At 38.0% G+C, this 26,133-nt stretch overlaps 1 protein-coding gene across 2 annotated transcripts in view; it reads left to right on the top strand.

The window, feature by feature from the left end:
* Positions 1 to 26,133, top strand: part of ZFP37 (ZFP37 zinc finger protein) — a 48,032-nt gene that overhangs the window by 636 nt on the left and 21,263 nt on the right. The window contains exons 2-4 of one of the 2 annotated variants that reach the window (XM_043453535.1): positions 3,782 to 3,908; positions 4,219 to 4,353; positions 10,873 to 11,009. In XM_043453535.1, the coding sequence (XP_043309470.1) occupies positions 3,782 to 3,908; positions 4,219 to 4,353; positions 10,873 to 11,009 (399 nt within the window). Of the gene's footprint in view, positions 1 to 3,781; positions 3,909 to 4,218; positions 4,354 to 10,872; positions 13,463 to 26,133 lie in introns of those variants that run through there. The other variant, XM_043453532.1, reaches the window with a different exon arrangement.

Genomic DNA, 26,133 nt, shown 5'->3' with positions numbered 1-26,133 from the left:
AGTGGTGGCGGGGAGGGGCCTGCGGCAGTCACCGGAAAGTCGGAGTCTGGAAGGCCGCGGGGATCAGAAATAAGGGCTTTGGGGTGTATCAGAGATTGGGGAGGACTGTGGGGGTCGCAAATGGGAATGTCTACGGGAGGCAGCGATTACAGTGTCTGTGGTTGTTAGAGGTGGAATTGTTCCCGTCTGAGTGCGGAGGCGCAGGCAGGTGAGTTAGTAGTTATTGCAGTAGGTAAAGGTAAGAGATGATGATTGGGGTTCACAGGTGAAATGAAAAATCAGAATTAGAATATGCCTGGAGATGAGCCAGTAGGACTACTGATATGGAACAAGAGGGAAAAGAAGAATCAAAATTTACACCTAGGCTTTTTGGAACTGGTAGATTCCATTTTCTGAGAAAGGGTTGTGTTGGAGAAGACCTGATTTGATGGCTTAAAGGAGAGCCAGGGTGGATAAGCCATAGTTCTGTTTGAACAGTGGCAGGAAGCCCATTACATACATGTTCAAGTAGAGATGTTAACTAACTGTTAGATTAGGAGAGACTTAGACTGAAGAATCCTCATATGAAAGGGGAGAGAACTTAGAACTTAGGAGAGACTTAGACTGAAGAATCCTCATTTGAAAGGGATCAACGTACAGATGGCATTTAAAGTTATAAGATTGAATGAAATCATCTAGGAAGAGATGACAGGGGAGAAAAGAGGGCAAAAAGTCAACAGTTCTGGGTCAGTCTGATGTTTTGAGTTCTGGTGGAGGAGAAGAAGGAGGAGGAGAGGGAGAGGGGAGGAGAAGAAGAAGAATGAGGTAGGCGGTAGGAGGTAACCACTGAGGCAGGAGGAAAACTGTATAAATGTGTTGTCAAAGAAGCATCAGGGTTTTCAAGGCAATGGGAGTACTCAGTCCCCAGAGTATGACTACAGAGAATTTGACTTTGGCAAGTTGTAGTTCCGTGGTTATTTTGATTGATTAGAGCTCTTAGAGTGGAATGACAGGGGTAAAATCTGGTGGGAGAGTTAAAGAATGGGAGGTAATGAAGTAGAGACAGCAAGTATAGACAACTTTAAGAGTTTTAAAGTTTATCCCCTGATAAGGGGAGCAAAGAAATGGATATTGGATGGGACATGAGATTAAGAGAGGATTTTCCTCAGATGAATGAGACAACTGTGTGTGTCAGTGAGGATGACCCAGTAGAAAGGCGTGCTAAGTCACTTAAGTCCTGTCCGACTCTTTGCGACACTATTTTCTGTAGCCTGCCAGGCTCCTCTGTCCATGGGATTCTCCAGGCAAGAATACTGGAGTGGCTTGTCATTTCCTCCTCCAGGGGATCTTCCCGACCCAGGGATCCTACGTTGCAGGCAAATTCTTTATTGTCCGAGTCACCAGGGAAGCTCCCTACTGGGAGAGGACTCTTAGAAATTTGTTCCTGGCTTCCTCTGGACTTCACATCATGCTCCTTTTTCCTTAGTTTATTTTGCTTTGAATTCTTTGCTGTTCTATATCATAGCTATAAGTACAACTATATGCTGAGCCCTGTGAGTCCTTCTAGTGAATCATTGAACCAGAATGTTAATGGGTTAAAGCCTGGTGATACTCTAAACAAGATAGGGGTTTTGAAGCATGAATGAAAAACAGTTGAAAGTGTAATTTACTGCATCTTAAGGCTCTAAGTTTGGGGTGGAGGTGGGGAAACAACTTTTATTGGGGAACACTGTAAGGGAGCAGCATCCTCAGGTGACAAGTAGGTTTTGGTTGAAGCAAGCAGGCGATGGGACGTCCCTGGTGGTCCAGTGGCTATAACTCCATGCTTCCAATGCAGAGGACCCGGGGTTTGATCTCTGGTCAGGGAACTAGATCTCACATGCTGCAACTAAGACCTGATGCAGACAAATAAATAAATATTAAATTTAAAAAAGCAAGCAGGTGAAGAAAATAGTTAAAAAGGGTGTGTGTAGTGGAGTTTATTGGCAGTGGTTAGGGTTTCTGTAAAGGCCACTGTGTAAGGGTTCTGTTGGTGTCAATGTGGATTGATAATATTTGGGGGTCATATCTGAGGTGGAGATTAATATGTTCCACTGGTATCAATAGTTGAGGAACCTGTGACAGTATGTGATCAGAGTCTTTATGAAGGCAAGTAACTGTGGAGATCTGTTGCTGTTAGTAATTGGAAGGTTTGCTGGGATCAGTCATTTTGGAATTAGGAAGGACCATGCTGGCTCAGTGATTGGGAAGCCAGTAACAACTAATGACAGGAGTTATAGGAATCAGTGACTGCAAGTTTGTGAGCTCAGAGATTGGTGACACATGCAGCTAATTGATTGGTGGTTTATGGCAGTGGGGGTGATCTTTAAATGTTAAACAGACATGTTTGAATACATATTTATTAGCTTCAAAATTCTACAGTAGCTACCTAATAAGAGAACTTTAACATGCTTTATTTAATTCCTTCTTCCCACCCACAACCAATCTTTTGTCTGCTTATTTTTCTTACATCATACCTCTTGATTTTAGGGATTAAAATTTTTTTTAATTAATTAATTTATTTTGGCTGCACTGGGTCTTCATGGCTGCTTGAAGGCTTCCTCTAGTTGGAGTGATCAGGGGCTACTCTCTACTTTCAGTGCATGGGCTTCTCACTGAGGTGGCTTTTCTTTTTGAGGAACATGGGCTCTAGGGCATGTGAGTTTCAGTAGTTGTGGCTCTCTGGCTCCAGAGTGTGGGGTTGGTAGTTGGAGCACATGGGCTTAGTTGTCCTGTGGCATGTGGGGTCTTACTGGATCAGGGATCAATCCTGTGTCCCCTGCATTGGCAGGCAGATTCTTTACCACCGGACTACCAGGGAAGTCCAAGGATATTTTTATAACAACTGCACAAGAAAGTTTATCAAGTGACTTGGATGTAACTAGACATTTTACTGGCTTTATTATTCATAGTTCTCTATTGTATATTATTAAGTCTTTCCCAATCTCAAAATTATTCTGATCCAATTTTCCTTCTTTTAAAAATGATTCCTCTTCTCCTCTCTCTCCTCTCCCTACCACATTCCTGATTTCTCCCTCCTTTCTTCTCTTTATTTTTAAAGTTCATGGGTAATATACTTGCCAAATCCTTACATGCCTAAATATCTTACTTTTGCTTCCAAACATAATTGATTTTTTGACTGCTCATAAAAACCAAGGGTCTCAGTTCTACCTCAGAACTCTGTATCCGTAGTGTTTAGTTATAAAGATGAAGACTGATTCTAATGTTTGTTGTAATTGTCTTTCTCTCTGATAATCATATGGTATTTTTCAAAGTACCTTAGACTGAATGGCTTATAAACAGCAGAAGCTGATTTCTGACAGTTCTGGAGGCTGCATGTCTGAGAGCTCTTTGGGATCTGGTGATGGCCCTCTTCCAGGTTTCAGACCTCTCGTTAGATCCTTACTTGGCAGAAAGAGCAGAGAGAGGACGCATGCTCTGTCATAACTCTTATAAGGGCACTATTCCCATTCATGAAAACCCCACTCTCATGACCTCATCTAATTCTGATTTTCTCCCAAAACTAATATCATCACATTGGAGGGCAAGGTTTCAATCATGAACTGGAGGGACACAAACATTCATTCTATTATAGGGACATTTCTTAATGTGGTTTTTGTCTCTCAAAAACAAAAATGAGTAAAAAAAATAACTTTATGATCAATAGTGAATGGACAGGTAAGAACAAGTCATTATTATCTTGTCCAAATCTCTCACTGATGTGGATAACATTAGACTAAACTAGGAATGTGCTATTTTACAGGGATCGGTAACATTCAATGATGTGACTATGGCTTTTACTAGCAAGGAATGGGAGCAACTAGATCCTGCTCAGAAAAGCCTGTACAAGGATGTGATGCTGGAGAATTACAGCAACCTAGCCTCAATGGGTAAGGACAATTCCTTTGTAATTCAAAATATACTTACTGTGATGCCTTCTCTCTGATGCCCTTGATAAGTTTATCCTCGATTTTTATGAATCAAAGAGTTGTAATCCCTTTGGGTACTAGGCAGAATACGTGTGCTCCTGCCTTGAAAATGGAGGATCTACTCAGATGGGGTACCTGGGCATTGCACTGTGAAGTTTCTGAAGCCACATAGTCTTTTATCCTTTACAAGCTCTGAAACCCAGATGTTAGGGATTGATTTCTGGGATATTTGTTGTTCTGACACTCAATGTCTGTCTTTTCTCATGAGTAGGGTATCAGGCCCTCAAACCAGACATGATATCCAAGTTGGAAAAAGGAGAAGAGCCATGGCTAGGGAAGGGGAAGAGACCCAAACAAGGTGGCTCGAGTGAAATAGCAAGAACCAAGGAAACAGGAACCAATGGAAGTGAGTTTCTAGTTTCTTCATGATAACTTTGGAATTCTTTCTTTCTCCCATGCTTTTATTATTTACTTAAAAATATATATATATATCTTTTCTTTCTACTGAAGTATAGTTGATTTACCATGTTGTATTAGTTTTAGGTATACAGCAAAGCAATTCAGTTATCATATATATATATATATATATTTTTTTTTTTTTTTTTAAAGATTCTTTTCCCTTACAGGTTATTACAAATTATTGAGTAAAATTCCCTGTGCTATATAGTAGGTCCTTGTTGATTTTCCATATTATATATAGTAGTATATTTATGTTAATTCCAAATTCCTAAATTATCCACCCCCCCGCCCCTTTCCCCTTTGGTCTGTAGGTCTCTTTATGTTTTGTATAGTTCATTTGTATCTTTTTTTTTTAGATTCCACATATAAGCAGTATCAGATGATGTTTGTCTTTCTCTGTCTGGTTTACTTCACTTAATATGATAATCTCTAGGTCCATCCATGTTGCCACAAATGGCATTATTTCATTCCTTTTATTGGATGAGTAATATTCTGTTGTATAAATATACCACATCTTCTTTGTCTATTCATCTGTTGATGGGAATTTAGGTGCTTTCATGTCTTGGCTATTGTAAATAGTGCTGCAATGAACATTGAGGTACATGTATCTTTTCTCATTATGTCTTTCTCTAGATGTATGCCCAGGAGTGGGACTACAGGATCACATGGTAGCTCTATTTTTAGTTTCTTAAGAAACTTCCATATAGTTTTCCATCATGGCTGTACCAATTTACATTCCCACTAACAGTGTTGGAAGGTTCCTTTTTCTCAACATCCTCTCTGGTATTTGTTATTTGTAGATTTTTTTGATGATGGCCATTCTCACTGGTGTGAGGTGATACCTTATTGTGGTTTTGATTTGAATTTCTCTAATAATTAGTGGTGTTAAGGATCTTTTCGTATGCCACCTGTATGTATTCTTTAGAGAAATGTCTATTTAGATCTTCTGTCCATTTTTTTTGATTGGGTTGTTTGGTTTTTTTTGATATCGAGCTAAATGAGCTATTTGTATATTTTGCAGATTAAGCCCTTGTCAGTCACGTCATTTGCAAAAATTTTCTCCCATTCCGTAGGTTGTCATTTTGTTTTATTTATGGTTTCCTTTGCCATGCAAAAACTTTTAATTTGGTCCCTTTTGTTTATATTTTTGGTTTTATTTCCAATACTCTAGGAGAAATTCTAAAAAGAGATCGCTGCAGTATGTCAAAGAGTGTTCTGCCTGTGTTTTCCTCCAGGAGTTTTATAGGACTTGGTCTTCTTCCCATTTTGAGTTTATTTTTGTATGTGGTGTTAAAGGTGTTCTAAATTCATTCTTTTACATGTATCTGTCCAGTTTCCCCAGCACCACTTATTGAAAAGACTCTCTTTTCTCCATTGTACATTCTTGTCTCCTTTGTCATATATTAATTAACCTTACGTGCCTGGGTTTGGCACCTTCTTGGTTTCTTCTTCAAAGAAAATTTATTCTGAAATTCTTCTTAAAGGTCCTAGACCCTTCTTTCTTAACCGGGAAGTAGCAGCAGAAAAATATAAAAATCTCCCGAGGGAATAGGAGTTCAAACTACGAAGATTCTCTAACCTTGGAGATTCTGATATCTCCTCCTTCTGTGGGCCTGTCCACATGGGAGGTTCTCGTATGAGAGTCACTATAGCTGTGAGCCAGAGTGATTTACGGGAATTTGCTTATACCACTTGTATCAGTCAACGTAGGCTGAGTTATGCCCCATTAAAGAAAGATCCCCCCACCTCCCCAAATCTTAGTGGCCTACAAAAAGAAAGAATTGTTTCTTGCTCAAGCTGCAGTCCTTTCCCACATTTTCTTGTGACCTACACTGAAAGCGCAGTCCCTATTTGGCAAATTCTGATCTCATTACAGAGGGAAAGAAGGAGGAATGGAACCATATGATGAGTTAAAAATCACTGGATGTGGTAGATATCTCTTTCTTCTTAACATTTTATTGGTTCTTTAGTCAGAGCAGGTCACCTTTCCACTCCCAAATTCAACTGGGTAGGAATGGGAGGATTACATGGTCACGCAGGGGGGCTGGGGGGAGTAATCCACAAGGAACACTAACGCAGTCTGCTACACTACTTGGGTGATGTTAGGAAAAATGGTGAAAAACAGAGCTCTAAACCTTGGGTACCAATCAGATGCCTAACTGACCCATTCATATATAGCCATCCTTTCTCATCTAGGCTTCCCATTGCTCAGTTTTGTGAAAGGGTAGTGAACCCTTTTAACTGTTTTCTTAGCTAATCCCATTCTTGCTTACTCTTGCAACCCTATGGACTGCAGCCCGCCAGGCTCCTCTGTCCATGGGATTCTCCAGACAAGAATACTGGAGTAGGTTGCCGTTTCCTTCTCCAGGGGATGTTCCTGACCCAGGAATTGAAACCCGATCTCCTGCATTTCAGGAAGATTCTTTACTGACTGAGCTATGAGGGGAGCCTTTACCTCTCTAAAGCAATGCTTTTTAAAATTATCCCCCTTTTCCTAATATCCTCAGCTTTTCTCCCTTTGTTCACCCGTACTCTGAGACCCCATAGTATCAAATTTCTCTCCTTAGGTATTCAGACATTCTTAAATCTGTCCTCTTTCCAAATCTCTTGGCGTGATGCTCCTGCCCCTCATTACTTTCCATCTCCCCATGTTCTCTGTGAACTGCTCTAGACCCATGGTCTATACCACCATCATTATTTCCATTTCCTCCCTAACCCTTGCAGTTCGGTTAAGTTCAATTCAGTTGCTCAGTCATGTCCGACTTTTTGCAACCCCATGGACTGCAGCACACCAGGCCTCCCTGTTCTTCACCAACTCCCAGAGCTTACTCAAACTCATGTCCATCGAGTTGGTGATGCCATCCAACCATCTCATCCTCTGTCATCCCCTTCTCCTCCTGCCTTCAGTCTTTCCCAGCTCACCAGGGTTTTTTCAAATGAGTCAGTTTTTCCCATCAGGTGGCCAAAGTTTTGGAGTTTCAGCTTCAGCATCAGCCCTTCCAATGAATATTCAGGATTGATTTCCTTTAGGATGGACTGGTTGTATCTCCTTCCTGTCCAAGGGACTCTCAAGAGTCTTTTCCAACATCACAGTTCAAAAGCATCAATTCTTCAGTGCTCAGCTTTCTTTATGGTCCAACTCTCACATCCATACATGACTACTAGGAAAACCATAGCTTTGACTAGCAAAAGACATAGCTCTTGCCTTTGTTGGCAAAGTAATGTCTCTGCTTTTTAATAAGCTGTCTAGGTTGTTCATAACTTTTCTTCCAAGGAGCAAACGTCTTTTAATTTCATGGCTGCAGTCACCATCTGTGGTGATTTTGGAACCCAAATAAATAAAGTCTGTCACTATTTCAGGAAAAAGTAAATAGTTATTTCAGTGGTGAAAGAACATTACATGGATAAAGTAAAAACTGGGTTCAAACAGAAAGGAGTTATGGTGTTTGAATATATGGCTGGGAAATACCATTGCTTTTATGGAGAACTTTTAAGAGATTTGTTCCCATAGAGTAGATTAATTTTTATAAGTATGTATAAAGTAGTGGTATAGATACAGTAGGAAGAACTGGAGTTGCCAGCTCCTTTTTCATTTAGGAAATTTTGAGTGATGCAAGCATCCTGAGAGAAAGAGTATAACAAGAACTTTTCTGTAGCATGATAAAGGCTGTATCTTCCAATGCCCAAAGATGCTGGGAGAGATGGAGGCAAATCGCCTTCTGGGAAGAAAGGGATCAAAACTCAAACCTTTCCTCTTGAGGTGTAATATTACAAGAACCTCTTATAATGATGATTTGGCTGGTCCCAATTGACAATTGGAAAAGATAAATATCACCACAAGAGAAATTTACCTTGAGGGAGGAGAGGAGACTCTTAACTAGTTATCTGGTATAATGGTAGGATAATACTAGGGGACTCTGGTCTGGCAGAACATGTAATTAAGGCTTTCAGCCTGTCCTGAATTTGAGACAGTAATTAAGACATAAATTTTAGGCTAAAATGACTGAAACTTCAGAAACCAAAGCATGGAACTCACTAGAACGAGCAGTCATTTCAGGGAATAAAAAATAGTCCTTCTTTGAAGAACCTCCAAGGATAATAGTAAGAACTTGAACCAAGAATAGAGTCACTGTAGCAATGACAAAAATGCACATATTAAATGACTTAGGAATGTTTTTAGTTGTAACACCAAGCATCAGCAAGAAAAGTGAAGACAGGCAGAACTGGAGCCATGAATGGATGAGTCAAAAACTATGGATTCTCTTCATTTGTCATTTGACACACTGGTCCCTCTGGCCTTGAGAAACTCATGGAATCTTAAAAATTCAGAGTTAGAAGAAACTTAAAAAGATATTGTGGATATTCTGCTAATTTGGGGGCTATTCAGTTCAGTTCAGTTGCTCAGTTGTGTCTGACTCTTTGTGACCCCATGGAATGCAAATCATGGGGACTCTTATATCTTTTTTTTTTTTTCCCTGAAATCTTGGAGACTCTTATATCTGTTTCTCCTTTTGTGTCTCTTTAATTCCTATCCTGAAGCTTTTTCTGTTTTTCCATGTCCATAGTTGATAAAGACCACCCCCAAAATGGTGGTCCTAGCCCCTAAGTTGTTTGATTTTTACATATGGAATGTCCATATCTAGCTAACAGAAGTCTTCAAGCTTCAATTCTAAGTTCTTAGGAAAATTGCTGGATAGCTAGGGTTGATGTTTACTGTTGTCCAATCAGTTGCTTGCAACCAGAAGTTGGATCATATACTAAAAACGTGGCTGCTTACATCCGTCAGTTTGAGTTTGATCTCAGAGAACAGAAGCCTGGGTTGAGAAGATAGCTCAAAACGTACACTTGTATAGTGTATGGAGGAAAGAATGTGAGCAATTGCTTAGAGTTGGGAATTAGCTTAAAATTTATAATTGACAATTAGAGTGACGGGATGGTATGCTCCACAGCAAACTATTGGAAAATAAGTATTTGTGTACACTGCAAATCCAGTGTCATAAAGTTTATTTGCCAGTCTCATTACTGTGAATTTTATAATATGGTAAAATCATCAGGTAAGTCAGAGAAGGAGCTTCCCCAATGGCTTAGTGGTAAAGAATCTGCCTGCAATGCAGGAAATGCAGATGACACGGGTTCAGTCCCTGGGTTGGGAAGAACCCCTGGAGGAGGGCATGGCAACCCAGTCCAGTACTCTTATCTGGAGAATCCCATGGACAGAGGAGCCTGGTGGGCTACAGTCCATAGGGTTGCAAAGAGTCAGACACTCTTTTTAACGTAAGAGTCAGATGTGTTTTAGTACAGGAATGTCATTATTATATTAATCATAGGTGGGAGCAGTAGAACATCCTTTTCTACTTAATCCCTCAGTCACCTATATTCAGTACTCTTTGATGAGCTTACTTATTTTCTCTTATTTTGGCTCTTTGGGGAGCAATAACAAAATTTTACTTGTGCTATCCTAAGTAAATGGAGGAATTTATTATAAGGCCTTTTGTAACCTAAGGGATGGTACTTCAGCCAAGGACTAGAGCCAGTACTAGAAAGCCATTAGGTATTGGGATTATGTAAATGATCTCTTTGAGGACACATCTTACATCTCTGCTTTTCTGTGGATATATGCTTTATTCTTTGTGCTGATGAACTTTCTGTTTACATAGGAAAGATATGGGTTTATAATACTTGTCTTATATTTTAAAATTTAGCACCCAGTGGAAACTGACTAGAGTCCAAATTTTTACAAGATATACTCTTATTGGACATCTTGGCTTGAGCCTGCTGTCCCTGACTGTGACTATGAAGATTTGGATGAATATAGTTTAGGTTGTTGGAAACAAGCTCTATGCATGGATTTGCAGTTATTAATTCTGGGAAGTTTGGGCTGAGGAGAGACTTCAAAAAGTGTCAGCTAAAATTACAAGCTCTTTTAGCTTCATCTCTCTTTTTTTGTATTTGCTGTATTTTTGTGTTTATTTCATCTTTTATCCCAGGTTGCAAGGTCATGTTTATAAACAGTCAAAGTTTTTTCTAATCACTATTGTCAATTTTCTTTTTCTGTCTCTACTACAGCACTTTCCCCCTCAAGTCCAAAATGACAGGAATATTTGCACTTGATATTTCATTCACTTTAGGAAAATTTGTTGTTGTTGTTCAGTTGCTAAATCATGTCTGACTCTTTGTTACCCCATGGATTGCAGCATGCCAGACTTCCCTGTCCTTCACTATCTCCTGGAGTTTGTGCAAACTCATGTCCATTGATTCGGTGATGCTATCCAGCCATCTCATTTTCTGTCATCCCCTTCTCCTCCTGCCCTCAGTCTTTCCCAGGATCAGGGTCTTTTCCAAGACCTTTAGGATACTAGGTTCAAATAAAGATTCAACCCCACAACAGGGCATTTCTTTATAAGTTGTATCCCAAAATATGAGAGTGCAAAGATTCACAAAAGTGTCTCATTGAATTTCACTTTAGAAGAAGTCCATCAAGATGATGACTGGCTAAAGAACCACCAGAAATCTCAAAACAAAATCCTTAGGGAAGTTGCATTCAAGAGAACAACTCTGACTAAGAAAAAGAGCCATGAACGTAGTTCATCGCGGAAAAAAAATGTGAGTACAAAATATATTCCTTCAAAAAAAAAGCTTCTTAACTTTGATTCGCATGGAAAGAATTTAGACTTATCTGGTGACATAAAAAACTGTGCAGAAAAGAAATCTGATATAGCTAAAGAGCATAGGAAATCATTCAGCCATAGCTTATCTGATACAAAGAAAGACAAAAATCAAACTGGAAAAAAATGTGAGAAATCATCTACCTATAGCTCATCTAATGGACCTGACAAAACTCAAACTGGCAAGAAATATGCTGAACAGGACAAAATTCAAACTGGAGAAGAACATGAGAAATCATCCAACCATTGCTCATCTCTTACTAAGCATGAAAAAACTCAGAATAAAGTGAAACCGTATGAATGTAATGAATGTGGGAAGGTTCTCAGCCATAAACAAGGACTTGTTGACCATCAGAGAATTCATACAGGGGAAAAACCATATGAATGTAATGAATGTGGGATAGCCTTTAGCCAAAAATCACACCTTGTTGTACACCAGAGAACTCATACTGGAGAAAAACCATATGAGTGTGTTCAGTGTGGCAAAGCCCATGGTCATAAACATGCTCTCACCGACCATCTGAGAGTTCATACTGGGGAAAAGCCCTATGAATGTACCGAATGTGGGAAAACCTTCAGACATAGCTCAAACCTTATGCAACATGCGAGATCTCATACAGGCGAGAAGCCGTATGAATGTAAGGAATGTGGAAAGTCTTTTAGGTATAACTCATCTCTTACTGAACATGTGAGAACACATACAGGTGAAATACCATATGAATGTAATGAATGTGGAAAAGCCTTTAAGTATAGTTCATCCCTTACTAAACATATGAGAATTCATACAGGTGAGAAACCGTTTGAATGTAATGAATGTGGGAAAGCTTTCAGCAAGAAGTCACACCTCATTATACATCAAAGAACTCATACTAAAGAGAAACCCTATAAATGTAATGAATGTGGAAAAGCCTTTGGACATAGCTCATCTCTTACTTACCATATGAGAACTCATACAGGTGAAAGTCCATTTGAATGCAATCAGTGTGGGAAGGCCTTCAAACAAATTGAAGGTCTTACTCAACATCAGAGAGTTCATACTGGGGAGAAACCCTATGAATGTAATGAATGTGGGAAAGCTTTTAGCCAAAAGTCACACCTCATTGTACATCAGAGAACTCATACAGGGGAGAAACCCTATGAATGTAATGAATGTGGAAAAGGTTTCAATGCAAAGTCACAACTTGTAATACATCAGAGATCCCACACTGGAGAAAAACCTTATGAATGTAATGAATGTGGAAAAGCCTTCAAACAAAATGCATCCCTTACCAAACATATGAAAACTCATTCAGAAGGGAAATCTCATGAGTGAAATTAGTGTGGGAAATCTGAACAAAAGGTTTTATTTAAACTTATAAGTATTCTGAACTTAAAGGATGTTAGAAAGTTTTAATAAGAAGTCACACCTTGTTACACATGAGAGAATTTGATAATGAATCTTCACACAGAAGAAATGGATGGAGAGTTTAAATTTGATACTAAACCTTTTATATAAAGTATTATTATAAATGATCTATATATTCAGACTGAAATATAAAGCTTTTAAAATTGTTAATAAATTAAATAATCAGTACACTAGCAAACCAGATTACATATTCTGACAATTCCTGAGTAGCTTGAGTGTTGTGTCCTTAAGCACCATATATGAGAATTAAGTTTGCATATCTGTTTAGTGCTATGTATAAATGTCTGTGATTGTTGGTATAAGCTTCATCTTTGATGCTATCACACAGGTCTTTGTATCATCAGAAAATTTTATAAGAGGATTATTATTTATATAAAAATGTTAACACAAAATTAAGAGAAAATGAAAGAAATCAGCTGAGGACACACAGGTGCCAATAAGGAATGCTATCAAAGCTACATTGTTGAATGAAAAAAGCAGGTTGCTCAACTATGTTTACAGTTTGTTCCCATGTATGTACAGAAGGGTGTTTTGTGTTTGCATGTCTGTCTGTGTGTATGTATGTAGTAATATGTTTGTATACATGTATTTATCTGTGTGTATGTATGTATGTGTGTATGTGTATATATGTATTTTTTATGTAAATAGATTGGTTTGAAAAAATACAGAAGAAACTTAGGGGTTGCTTTTGGGCACAGGCGTAGAGGAATGAGGTCTGGGATGGGAGAGAGACCTCCTTTTTATTGTATACTGCTTAAATTTTAAAATCATGTATATATATTATTTTCACAATTAAAATCCTTTTAATATGTATAAATCAACACTAATGAAAATTTTCACTGAACCCACTCTATGATGTGATTTGACTAAGTAAAAGTTTCTAGGCTTATTCATAAATGAGGATATGGTATTAAATTTGATATTGGATTCACAAAGGCTTTTCTTATCAAACATATTATTTCATTAAAATAATGAATTACAACTACTACTTGGAGCTGTTTCTTTTATTTACTATAATTTTAAAGACTGAAGATGAACTGTGATTGCAGCTGAATAAAAGGGATTTTCTGAATAATCATTCCGCTTTATCTCATATTCAAAGTGCTTTTACACAAATACCTCAATCTGGGATTTCAAATGTACTGCACAGAATGGCACCACTTCCTGTTCTTGCCCAATAGCAGACCTTGTGAATGGATCCGTGCACTCTTTGAGTGAATCTAGACTTGGCCTCAGGATATTCTCAAGCATGCATTCCAGAAGGTACTGTTAATCAGTTTGGGTTTGCACAGGAAACCTGTTTTCCTATTTTTCCTCATGAGTTATAGATTAAAAAATACAGCTGAACTGTTCTAAAATGTAAGTTGTTATACTAAAAAAACTAACATAAGGACAAAAAATGGATTTGTAATATAAGATAATAATACTTGATATATATGTCATCTTTTACATTTTTCATAGCACATTCACTACATTACCTGATTTGTTCCTCAGAATAAACATGAGTTGGTAAGAAAGACTTCTTTAGTCATGGTCAGTACTTCTCAATAAATATTTCAAGTAAATAGGTACTGTTCTACCATAATTATAGACCCTTAATAATATGTGGTTAAAGGCTATCTTTGCAAATATTTCCTATCCCAGTGGCTGCCTTACTGACCTTGGTTTTTTTTTTTTGAGAATTAAAAAGTATAAATATTTAAAATAGAACTTGTGTTTGTATGTGTACATGTGTACATGCATGTATTGAAAGATCAACTCATGAATATTATGCACTCATTACCAAGTAACTTATTTACTCTGAGATGAAGACAATGAAATCTGAAAGTCATTTCCATCAGTAATTTATTATCAAATGAAAATCTGGCACAATACACAGAATGAATTAATCACTGTCTAGAGCTATAAAAAAATCTCACTTTTTAGAAGAATAAAGCAGTTGCATGTATGACTAGATTAACTTTCCTACATCTCTTGGAGAATCCACAATAGTGCCACACCTGGGATGGTCAAGAGTATAGTGTGCCTGAATATTAAAAATGAATGCTGAAAGTCATCCTGTGCAGTAAAAAATGAATTAAAAACTTAGCATCAGTGAATGAGGAAATAATGTTTGGAAATGACTGGAGGCAAATAGTCAAAGAAAATAGACACACAGATGTGAGTCCAAATCAATGATACAGTTGGTTGGGCATGCATCACAGTGGCCTAGAAGGCTTGTAACTAGAAAGACTTTAGAAACAGGCCCCACCCACAAAATTTCTGACTCAGTAGGTTTGTGATCTGGCCTGAGAATTTGCGTTTTAAATAAGTTTACAGAAGATGCTGATGCTGCTGGTCTGGGGACCACACTTTGAGAATCACTAATCTGAATAATTGTTTAAGTAAAATTTTTAAATATTTTTAAATGTTCCTGAAATATTTCTTCAATATAAAGAAGAGGAAGGGCATATGTCCATTGAGTTAGTTATTAACAGTTTTAAAACATTTATTTCTTCATGAACTTTTGATCGTGTACATATTATAAGCTGGGCACTATTATAAATCTTAGGGACATAGCAGTCAACAAAAAAAGAAGGAAAGAAATCTTGGCCTCAGAGAGCTTAATTCTAGAGTGGGAGACAGGCAATAAATCTAAACATAGTTGCCCTACAGGGGATTGGTTCCAGGACCAGCCACAGTTACCAAAATCTGAGAATGCTTAAGTCCTATAGTTGGCCCTCCAAATCCTCCATATCCAAGAACTCAACCAATCATGGATTGTGAAGTACTGTATATATTTATTGAAAAAATCCATGTATAGTTGGACCCACACAGTTCAAACTGTAAGCAAAATATAGAATATGACAGAGTGTGACAAGTGGTATGGCAAAGGACAAAACAGAGAAGGGGAATGCAGTTGTAAGAGAATGCAATTTAAAATTTGATGGTAGTGGTGATGGAGTAAGCTCAATCTCACTTAGTGGTGACACAGTCTTGAAGAGAGCAGAAGTAAGTCATATATATATGATGAAAGAGCTTTCCAGACATACATCTTTTAGAATCTGAAGGTGTGGAAAGAGAAAGATGAACATACAGAAGAGGAAAAAGTAAGAAAATTTTCTATTAAATCAAAAATTTTAAATAATCAGGTTTGCAAGAGAGGTAGAAAGCAAGATCTCTCTCTCTTTTTTTATGGGAGAGCACACAGGCAGTTTATTTATTTAAGTCAGAATTAAGACAGAAATACATACTCTGAGAAAAAGGGTGTGGGCATCCTCTCTGGTGAGGAGGAGCATAGTAAAGAGATGATTTTCATTTTTATTTTATTTTTTTAAAGGATTTCATTTTCCTAGTTAGACATTTGAAAAAAAAATATTTTTTTTTTTTTTTGGCTGAGACACATGGTTTGCAAAAAAAAAGAAAAAATCTCATACACTGCTTTTCGTAGTCAAGTTTGTACAACCTTTTAAAATGTAAATCTGACAGTATACACTGCACTCCTACTTCCAGGAATCTGTTCTATGATACACAGTTATGGTGTACTATAATGATCACAGAACACAGAGAAGTTGGATAAAGCAGTTAATTGCCAATTAAATAAAGTATGATACCCTCCTAAGATAGAATTTGATGTGGCAGAGGAAGATAATTTGAGAGAAAACACAGTTTTTTTTTTTTCTAAACATGAAAAACCACAAGACTGAGTTTATAGCAACCACTGCTGCTGCTGCTAAGTAGCTTCAGTCCTGTCCGACTTTGTGCGACCCCATAGACGGCAGCCCACCAGGCTCCCCCGTCCCTGGGATTCTCCAGGCAAGAACACTGGAGTGGGTTGCCATTTCCTTCTCCAATGCGTGAAAGTGAAAAGTGAAAGTGAAGTCGCTCAGTCGCCTCCGACTCTTCGAGACCCCATGGACTGCAGCCTACCAGGCTCCTCCGTCCATGGGATTTTCTAGGCAAGAGTACTGGAGTGGGGTGCCATTGCCTTCTCCGATAGCAACCACAGCTACTGGAAAATAAAGGGAGAATCCCAGAAAAGAGACACAAAGAGGGGGGACCTCAAATCATGTGAATAAACTCTGCCCTAGTCTTGGCTGACCCCTGAACCATGCATGTATGGCGCAACTACTATCTTTTTGTCTTTTGAACTGAACTTTCTTTTGTGCTGCTACTGCAGAGACAGAGTTTAAAGTTTGAGTTCAACAATGTTAATTACTTGATAAAACAAAAGCTTAACACTCCTCCAAGAAATATACAGAATCCTGAATTGCCATGATTTATCACTCACAATAGGAGCTTCCCTGGTGGTTCAGAGGTTAAAGTGTCTGCCTGCAATGCAGGAGACCCAGGTTTGATCCCTGAGTCGGGAAGATCCCCTGGAGAAGGAAATGGCAACCCACTCCAGTGTTCTTGCCTGGAGAATCCCATGGAGGGAGGAGCCTGGTAGGCTACAGTCCATGGGGTCCCAAAGAGTTGGACACGACTGAGCGACTTCACTTTCACTTTCTTTAATCACTCACAATATCTAGAATACAAGAAAATTCAGATTAGGCAAATGTGACCCCATTTCAAGAAAATAGACAACCAACCCAGAAATTGGAATAGCAAATGAGGATATTATTATAGATATTATAACTATGCTTAATGAAATAAAATATGCTCCAAATGAATAAAGATTTTTTGACTCAAGGAAGAAATGGAAACTAAAGAAAAACCAAAATAAAATTCTAGAACTGAAAACACAATGGCTGAAATTTAAAATTCACAAGATAAATGTACCAAATGTAATTACAGGGAACAGAGTCTTGACTTGAAATAGATCAGTAGAAATGATCAAACAAGTGAGAGAAAAATGATGACAAGACATTAACCTGTGACCTGTAGGATTAAAAAAAAAAAAAAGCCTTACATATATGTAGATGAAGTCCCAAAAGGAGAGTGAGGAGAGAATGGGACATACTAAATATTTGAAGATATAATGGCTATTTCCCCAAGCTTGGTAAATGATGTACTGATTTGAGAATCTTGGCAAACTCCTAATAGGAAAAAAATGAAGAAAACCATGATTAGAAACATCCTAAACATGCTCTAGAACTTGAAGATAGAAATAAAATCTTGGAAGCCAGAGGGAAAAATGACACATTTTATGTGATAAAAGCAATTTTAATGATTGGTGACTTATCATCAAAAACTTTGGACGCCAGAAGACAACAGTGGGTCCGTATCCTTAAAATGCTGTAGAAAAACAAACAAAAACCTTCAACCTCAACCTCAAATTCAATGGCCAGCAAAAATATCCTTTAAAGAATGGAGGTGAAATAATGACATTTTAGATAAACGAATTAAGAGAATTTACCCCCAAATACCATAAATTTCTTTAGACTGAAGGGAAATAATACCAGATGGAAACTTGGTTCTTCAAGGAAGCATCAGAAATGGCAAATATAGAAGACTATTCTAACCTGTTAAGTGTTGGTCCTTTAATGGACTGGAACCTGGTGGTCCGGAGTCGAGGATGAGAGAGTGAAAGAAGGAAAGAGGCTAACATTCCCTGGGTTACGGAGCCAGCTTCCGTGCTCCAGGGAATCAGCCAGAAATAGAGAGAGAGAGAGAGAGAGAGAGAAATAAAGAAACACGGGGACCAAAGCTTTGATGGAACAAAGGTGTTTTAATCAACATGGTGTGGGCATATATACTGTCTTACAAGGTAGTTATTCTCAGCAAAGATAAAAATTAAAATTCCAGACTTACAAAACACAAGGCGATCCCTATTAGAGAAGAGGGTACTTACCACCATAATGAGAAACTAACAAAGGAAATGCCTGGATTCCTCAGCCCCGGGAAAGGCGTGCCTCTCCTCTTAATTCCTGAATATTCAGGAATTAATAAGGGCCAAAGGTTTCCTGACAGATTCAAAACAGCACACAGGAAGCCTCCTGTTAAATGCTTCCTCAAAGTTAAGTTCCTTAAAATACTTCAGTCGCTTAGTCATGTCCGACTCTTTGCGACCCCATGGTCTGTAGCCTACCAGGCTTCTCCGTCCATGGGATTTTCCAGGCAAGAGTACTGGAGTAGGTTGCCATTAAAATACTTAGGGTTATTTAAAACAAAACTTATAATAAATAAAATTATTACTATTATTATTTTTAAAGGGCTTCCCTGGTGGCTCACAGGTCAGGGTCTGCCTGCCAATGCAGGAGACACAAGTTTGATCCCTGATCTGGGAAGATCCTACATGCTGCAGAGCATCTAAGCCCATGCGCCACCACTGCTGAGCCCACCTGCCACTCTTAATAAGATATCCCTTATTAATTTGAAAAATTCCTTTTTATCCCTAGTCTAAGAGGTTTCTTGTTGCTTTCTTATCATGAAAGCATATTGAAATTTATCAGATGCTTTTTTCTATATCTATGGCTTATGGTATTTCCTTTTAAAACTATTAAGAGTTTTATTTCCTGACTTTTAAACATTAATCCAACTTACATTCCTGACAAAAACTCTGCTTTTTCATATGTTATTTTTATATGTTGTTGTGAAGCTCATTCCTGTTGAGTAATCTGCTTTGAATACTGTAAACTCTTTGGCCTCCCTACTATCTGATCTCTTTCTCTTCAAGTCAGTGAACCCCTGGACTCTCTTTGAAATATTCCTCCCTGAGAATTTATCCTGAAGTCTTCCTCCAGGATGCAGACTGGGGCAATCGTGGAGCTCACTGGATCTATTTTTCAAGTGTCATGGTTCTGCACTGTTATTCAGTGTCTTAAAACCATTGTTTTATATGTTTTTGTCCAGTTTCTGAGTTCTTTAAGCTAAGAGGGTGAATCCACTTTCTTTTATTCCATCATGGATGGTTGTGTAATTCTTAACCTCCAACCCCACTCCCCTGACAGGATTTTTAAGAATGGAGTGGTCACATTTATTTTCAACTTCATCTGAAACTTAAAGTACAAAAAACTGCCCAAAAATTTCTGTAAAGAACACTCACAGAGAATTTATCTACCTGATAAACTTATGTAAAAAACAACAGTAATTAATGTAGTATAGTATTGGCATAGGAGTAACTTAGTAGTAAAAAAAAAGGGGGGGGAGAGTCCAAAAATTATACACATATGTATATAAATATGTACATATATATATATCAACATCAGTTGATACATATATCAGCTTGGACAATGCAGATTTGGACTGCATAGGTCCACTTATATGCAGATCTTTTTTCTATAGTAAATGCTACTTGATATATGGTTGTTAAATCTGTGGATGCAAAACCTGATACTGCTTGGCAAGTGTGAAATTATCCTAAAGGGAGTTAATTGTGTGGTGCAAATTTGTGAAGGTCTTAGATATTGTTATCTTATTAGTTCTAGTTCCACAATAAACTCTACCTGCTTACTGAGATAAACAGATCTAGCTAATATTTGATGCTGATCTCTTCTCCTCCGGGTTATATATGAATAGGAACAGACTCCCATTTTTTGCATCTCTCTAACATCTGTTTTTTTCTGTATTCTGTTACCATCACTTTACTTTTGATTGATCCATATTTCTTTACATGTATTGCTGCTATCAAAAGAGTTGTAACCATGTCCATTTATGCATGACTACTTATGATATTTATACACTTTCTGTTATCTCTTGTGTATAGTTTATGTTTTTATATTTACAGTAGATAGAAGATTAATTACTTTCAGTGTTTTTAATAGGAAAACTTCAGCATTGCTTCTGTATACTCTTACCAGGTACATAGTAGGTACCAAGTAAGTACTTTTGGTCACTCTTGAATTTAAAACTTTAGAACCATGAACTCTCTTTGAACAGTTTCCTAGCCCTAGCCCCAGCCCTTTACTTTGTCACTTTGAGCTGTTCGCTTTACTCTTTCTTTCATAAGTTGTTGCACGCATGCGCCCTTTGTAAGCAGGTATTTGTTTGGTGTTCTAGGAACCAGTGGCATTGAAAGGCATGCCAGCGGAACTTTTATCTTGTGGTAATGAGAAGAATCAGGCCATTGTCAGATACTATATAAGGAAGTGACAATGATTTTAGGAGCTTTGTCTCATTGGTTAAGTATAACTCTGCAGTTACTATAGATTACCATGACTTTTGGAGAAGGAAATAGCAACCCATTCTAGTATTCTCGCCTGGAAAATCCCGTGGAGAGGAGCCTGGCAAGCTACAGTCCATGGGATTGCAAAGTCATGACAGAAGTGACTTGACACACACACACATACCATGGCTTTTTCCTCAAACATCAGTGTATGGGATTATGGTATTTCAGTTCAGTTCAGTCGCTCAGTTGTGTCCGACTCTTTGTGACCCCATGAACCGCAGCATGCCAGGCCTCCCTGTCTATCACCAACTCCCAAAGTCCACCCAAACCCGTGTCCATTGAGTCGGTGATGCCATCCAACCATCTCATCCTCTGTCATCCCCTTCTCCTCCTGCCCTCAATCTTTACCAGCATCAGGGTCTTTTCATATGAATCAGCTCTTCGCATCAGGTGGCCGAAGTATTGGAGTTTCAGCTTCAGCATCAGTCCTTCCAATGAATATTCAGGACTGATTTCCTTTAGGATGAACTGGTTGTATCTCCTTGCAGTCCAGGGAACTCTCAAGAGTGTTCTCCAACACCACAATTCAAAAGCATCAATTCTTTGGCACTCAGCTTTCTTTATAGTCCAACTCTGACATCCGTACATGACTACGGGAAAAACCATAGCCTTGACTAGACGGACCTTTGTTGACAAAGTAATGTCTCTGCTTTTCAATATGCTGTCTAGGTTGGTCATAACTTTTCTTCCAAGGAGTGAGCGTCTTTTAATTTCATGGCTGCAATCACCACCTGCAGTGATTTTGGAGCCCCCAAAAATAAAGTCAGCCACTGTTTCCACTGTTTCTCCATCTATTTGCCATGAAGTGATGGGACCAGATGCCATGATCTTAGTTTTCTGAATGTTGAACTTTAAGCCAACTTTTTCACTCTCCTCTTTCACTTTCATCAAGAGGCTCTTTAGTTTTTTTCACTTTCTGCCATAAGTGTGGTGTCATCTGCATATCTGAGGTTATTGATATTTCTCCCTGCAGTCTTGATTCCAGCTTGTGCTTCATCCAGCCTGGCATTTCGCATGATGTACTCTGCAAAGAAGTTAAATAAGCAGGGTGACAATATATAGTCTTTTCCTATTTGGAATCAGTCTGTTGTTCCATGTCCAGTTCTAACTGTTGCTTCCTGACCTGCATACAGGTTTCTCAAGAGGCAGGTCAGGTGGTCTGGTATGCCCATCTCTTTCAGAATTTTCCACAGTTTATTGTGATCCACACAGTGAAAGGCTTTGGCATAGTCAATAAAGCAGAAGTAGATATTTTTCTGGAACTCTCTTGATTTTTCAATGATCCAGCGGATGTTGGCAATTTGATCTCTGGTTCTTCTGCCTTTTCTAAAACCAGCTTGAACATCTGGAAGTTCACAGTTCATGTATTGCTGAAGCCTGGCTTGGAGATTTTTAAGCATTACTTTATTAGCGTGTGAGATGAGTACAATTGTGTGGTAGTTTGAGAATTCTTTGTCATTGCCTTTCTTTGGGATTGGAATGAAAACTGACCTTTTCCAGTCCTGTGGCCACTGCTGAGTTTTCCAAATTTGCTGGCATATTGAGTGCAGCACTTTCACAGCATCATCTTTCAGGGTTTACAGATACTTATCTGAGCTGGTCTTTGAGTTTAGGAACCAGAGATCTTAAATTTTATTTGTGCATGGAGACAAGGTATTTCCTTTATTAGGAAAGAGTCAATTGCTTTTTTCTTCAAAATATTGTACACAGATAATTTAATTATGTTGCCTTAACAGCATCAACATTCCTATATTTCAGAGTTCCTGAAGACAACTTAAGACACAACTTTAAGATCATAAACACCATCATAAACACCCAAGCCCATATCCTTCACCAAGATTCTTAGCATCAGCTTTTTAAATCAAATATTATCTTCTAAGTAGGAAAGTGAAAGTGAAAGTCGCTCAGTCAGGTCTGTCTCTTCACAACCCCATGGACTTAGTCCATGAAATTCTCCAGGCCAGAATACTGGAGTGGGTAGCCTTTCCCTTCTCCAGCAGATCTTCCTGACCCAAGAATCAAACCAGGGTCTCCTGTATCACAGGTGGATTCTTTATCAACTGAGCTATGAGGGAAGCTAAGTAGAAGGAACCATATTAATAGATAACAGAGGGAAAAAATGAGAAATGTCACAAAATACTTAGCCAAGAAAGAATCAGGTAACTAAGTTACAATCAAGTAGCTGGAAATCTTTGTAAATAATAGTTCATCTGTCCACTGCAGTGGTGGGACGAGGTTCCAATTTTAGTGTTGGGGGGAGGTGGTAGACTTGGAAATGCTGGCTCGTGCCCACTGTGAAGAGCCTCCTCTTGCATGCGTGCGAAGTCTTCTCAGTCACATCCGACTCTTTGCAACCCCACGGACTGAAGAAGGAAATGACAGCCCACCCCAGGATTCTTGCCTGGAGAACCCCATGGACAGAGCGTTCTCTTATCTGTGTATAAAACAGAGTTTGCCTAGTAGGAGCAACATTCAGCCTCATTTCTCACATATCTTAGTGATCTCAGAGGAAGGGATAGTCCTCTTTCATTAATGAGTCTCTCTATTTGTACCCTAGACTCAGTTTTTTTCTGTTTGTTTTAGGATCTCGATTTAGTGATTATTTCATAATTTAGTCTCTCCCTGTTCTAATTTTAGACATTCAAATTTTTTCTTACTTTTATAAGAACATCTTATGTAACAATACCTTTTTATTTACCTTTTAATTTTATTCTCTCCTTTCATTATCAAACTTTTCATACTCCTGCCTAACAGCCTCAATTCTATTCTGCTTTAATCTTCAAATTTAGACTCTGATCATCTGTTTTTAGCTCAGTTGGTAAAGAATCTGCCTGCAATGCAGGAGACCCCAGTCTGATTCCTGAGTCGGGAAGATTTCCTGGAGAGGGAATAGGCTACCCACTTCAGTATTTTAGCCTGGAGAATTTCATGGATTGTATAGTTCATGGGGTTGCAAAGAGTCGGACATGACTGAGCAACTTGCACTTTGGTTTTCTACTAAAGTTATTTTTAAGAGACCCCCGAATCCTGAATTCTTTCTTGATGGAACCCTGTTCTTAGTCCTTCCCAGGCTCAAGCTTTCTGCTGCATTTGATATATTGTCTTTGCTTGTGTGACATCACTAGATTATTTTCTGTTTTAATCTCTTTCCAGGTGCTTTTTTTTTGTTAGTTTCACTTCCTCCCTAGCAGAAATGCATGTCCTTTTAAGGTTTATATTTTTGTTGTTTATTTCTTATCCCCCAAAATTCATGCATTCTGATATCCTCAAAAATAGTCCTCCCATGTCATTAATGCCTTGATACATTTTTTCAGCTCACATATCTCATTTGAATTCCCCATAGCTTCCCTGCTTAGAGTATGTCTCTATTTGAATGTCCCACTTCACTTTATTTCTTTATGGTCAAGTTTTACCACTTTATGGTAAATGTGAAATCACCAGCTTTCTCTCAGTAGCCTCTTTTTTCTTCTTCAGTATTTCTATCATTTGTACCACCATTACCTGGTACTATTAGTCCCTTTATTAGCACCACCACCATTAATTCCAGCTTTCTTGGTTAGAAATCAAATGTACTTATGAACCTCATTTTCAAAAAATTCTTAATCAATGTCAGTACATTTTTGTTTCTTTTTCTTTTTGTGTTTTAGAATACATACTAAATTCTTATGTATTATCCTAATCCAGGCCCATGTCATTTTTATAATACTTTCTTTGCTGAATTTGATAGCCTTATTCTGTTATCCATGTTAGATGAAATTAACAAGCACTTCATCTAAAACATAACACATTTATCATATTGCTACTATGACAGGAAACTTCATTTTTTCTGTCTCCTACTGTATAGTATTTCTGTTTGTCAGAAGTTGTTATTATATGATCCCATTTTATTTTTCCTTTCTTATTTTTACCTCTGCTTTCCGAAGACATATATTTGAATTAATATCATTGACTCTTTGTCATGTCATGTACTTTTTATATCTTTATCTTTAAAAAAATATTATTTTTGGCTGCATCAGGTCTTACTTGCGGCATGTAGGATCAAAGGTGCATGGACTCTTTGTTGTTGTGGGCTCTCTCTAGTGGTGCGTGGGCTCCAGAGCATGCAGGCTGTGTAGTTTGCAGCAGGCAGGATCTCTACTTGAGGCTCACTGGCTCTGTAGTTGTCACACATGGGCTTAGTTGCCTTGCACCATGTGGGATCTTAGTACCCTGACCAGGGATTGAACCTGTGTCCCCAGCACTGAAGGTGAGTTTTTAACTACTGGACCACCAGGGAAGTCCTTGTATCTTTATCTTTGATTATTCTATGACTTTAGTCTCAGTGCTGTGATTTCTTTTACCACACTTATCTATATTAATCTCTCCTTCTTTAAACTTCCATATTAATCTGAACCTATACTGTGTTATTTTTGTTTTATCAGCACTGGCTTATTTTTAAAATATATTTTTCTATAACTGATGAGTGAGCTTTGGTTTCCCCTTTACATTCCAGAGGGAATAAATAATGTCTTCTACTTAATCCTGCATATTATATCCAAAGTCAGAGCCTTAATTCCAAAGCACAAAGCTTCAGGAAAACAAATAGTGTCACAGCATGATGTTAGAAAATTCTTCAAATGATGGTTCTATACATTAGAAGAATTGGAATTCAATAACCAGTTGGGTAAACACAAGTAAAATTAAATTATAAGGAAAAGCTATTCAAGAGGAAGATCATGAATATAACAGTTTGAGGGAAATATTAAATCTCAGCTCAAATCTTTTTAAACAACTCAGCATTTCTAGAAGATAAAGATGTCATAATTATGACACAAATGCTTGGAGCTTAAAACACAATTCTGCTTCTATCAGTATTTTTTAAAGGTAACTTACAAATGAAAACTAGTTTTTGCTATAAGAAAAGATACATTTGTACCTCAAACCTTACTTATTCTGGAAACAACCTAAATGTAAAGCCATAGCTTAGTGCTAATGGAATCTGAGAAAATCTGTATGAGAGAAACATAAATGTAATTTATGTGGTAAATCTTAAAAATCACAACAGAATACATACTGGAGAAAAACCCTATCCTTGTAATGAGTGTGGGAAAGCTTTCAGCCCTATTTCTACCCTTACCCAACATCAAAGAATTCACACTGGAAAGAAACCATATGCATGTGTCAAATGTGGAAAAGCCTTCAGCCGGAGCACACATCTTATTGAACATCAAGGAACTCATTCTGGGGAGAAATCCTACCAGTATAAGGAGTGTAGGAAAGCTTTTTGCCACAGCTCATCACTAATCTGACATCAGAGAATTCACACAGGAGAAAAACTGTACAAATGTAATGAATGTGGAAAAACCTTCAGCCACAACCCAGCCTTCATTCAACATCAGAAAATTCATACTGGAGAGAAACCTTATGAATGTAATGAATGTGGAAAAGCTTTTAGTCAGAGTACTAATCTTATTCAACATCAAAAAGTCCATACTGGGGAGAAATGTTATGAATGTGAAAAAGCCGTTATAGATCATCCCTTAAAAATCATGAGAGAGACTCCGGGCGGGCGGCTTGGTAACATGGCGG

The sequence above is a fragment of the Cervus canadensis genome, chromosome 30 (genome assembly GCF_019320065.1).
Source record: "Cervus canadensis isolate Bull #8, Minnesota chromosome 30, ASM1932006v1, whole genome shotgun sequence".
NCBI classification, from domain to species: Eukaryota; Metazoa; Chordata; class Mammalia; order Artiodactyla; family Cervidae; genus Cervus; species Cervus canadensis.
This window is presented reverse-complemented; position numbering and strand designations above follow the sequence as displayed.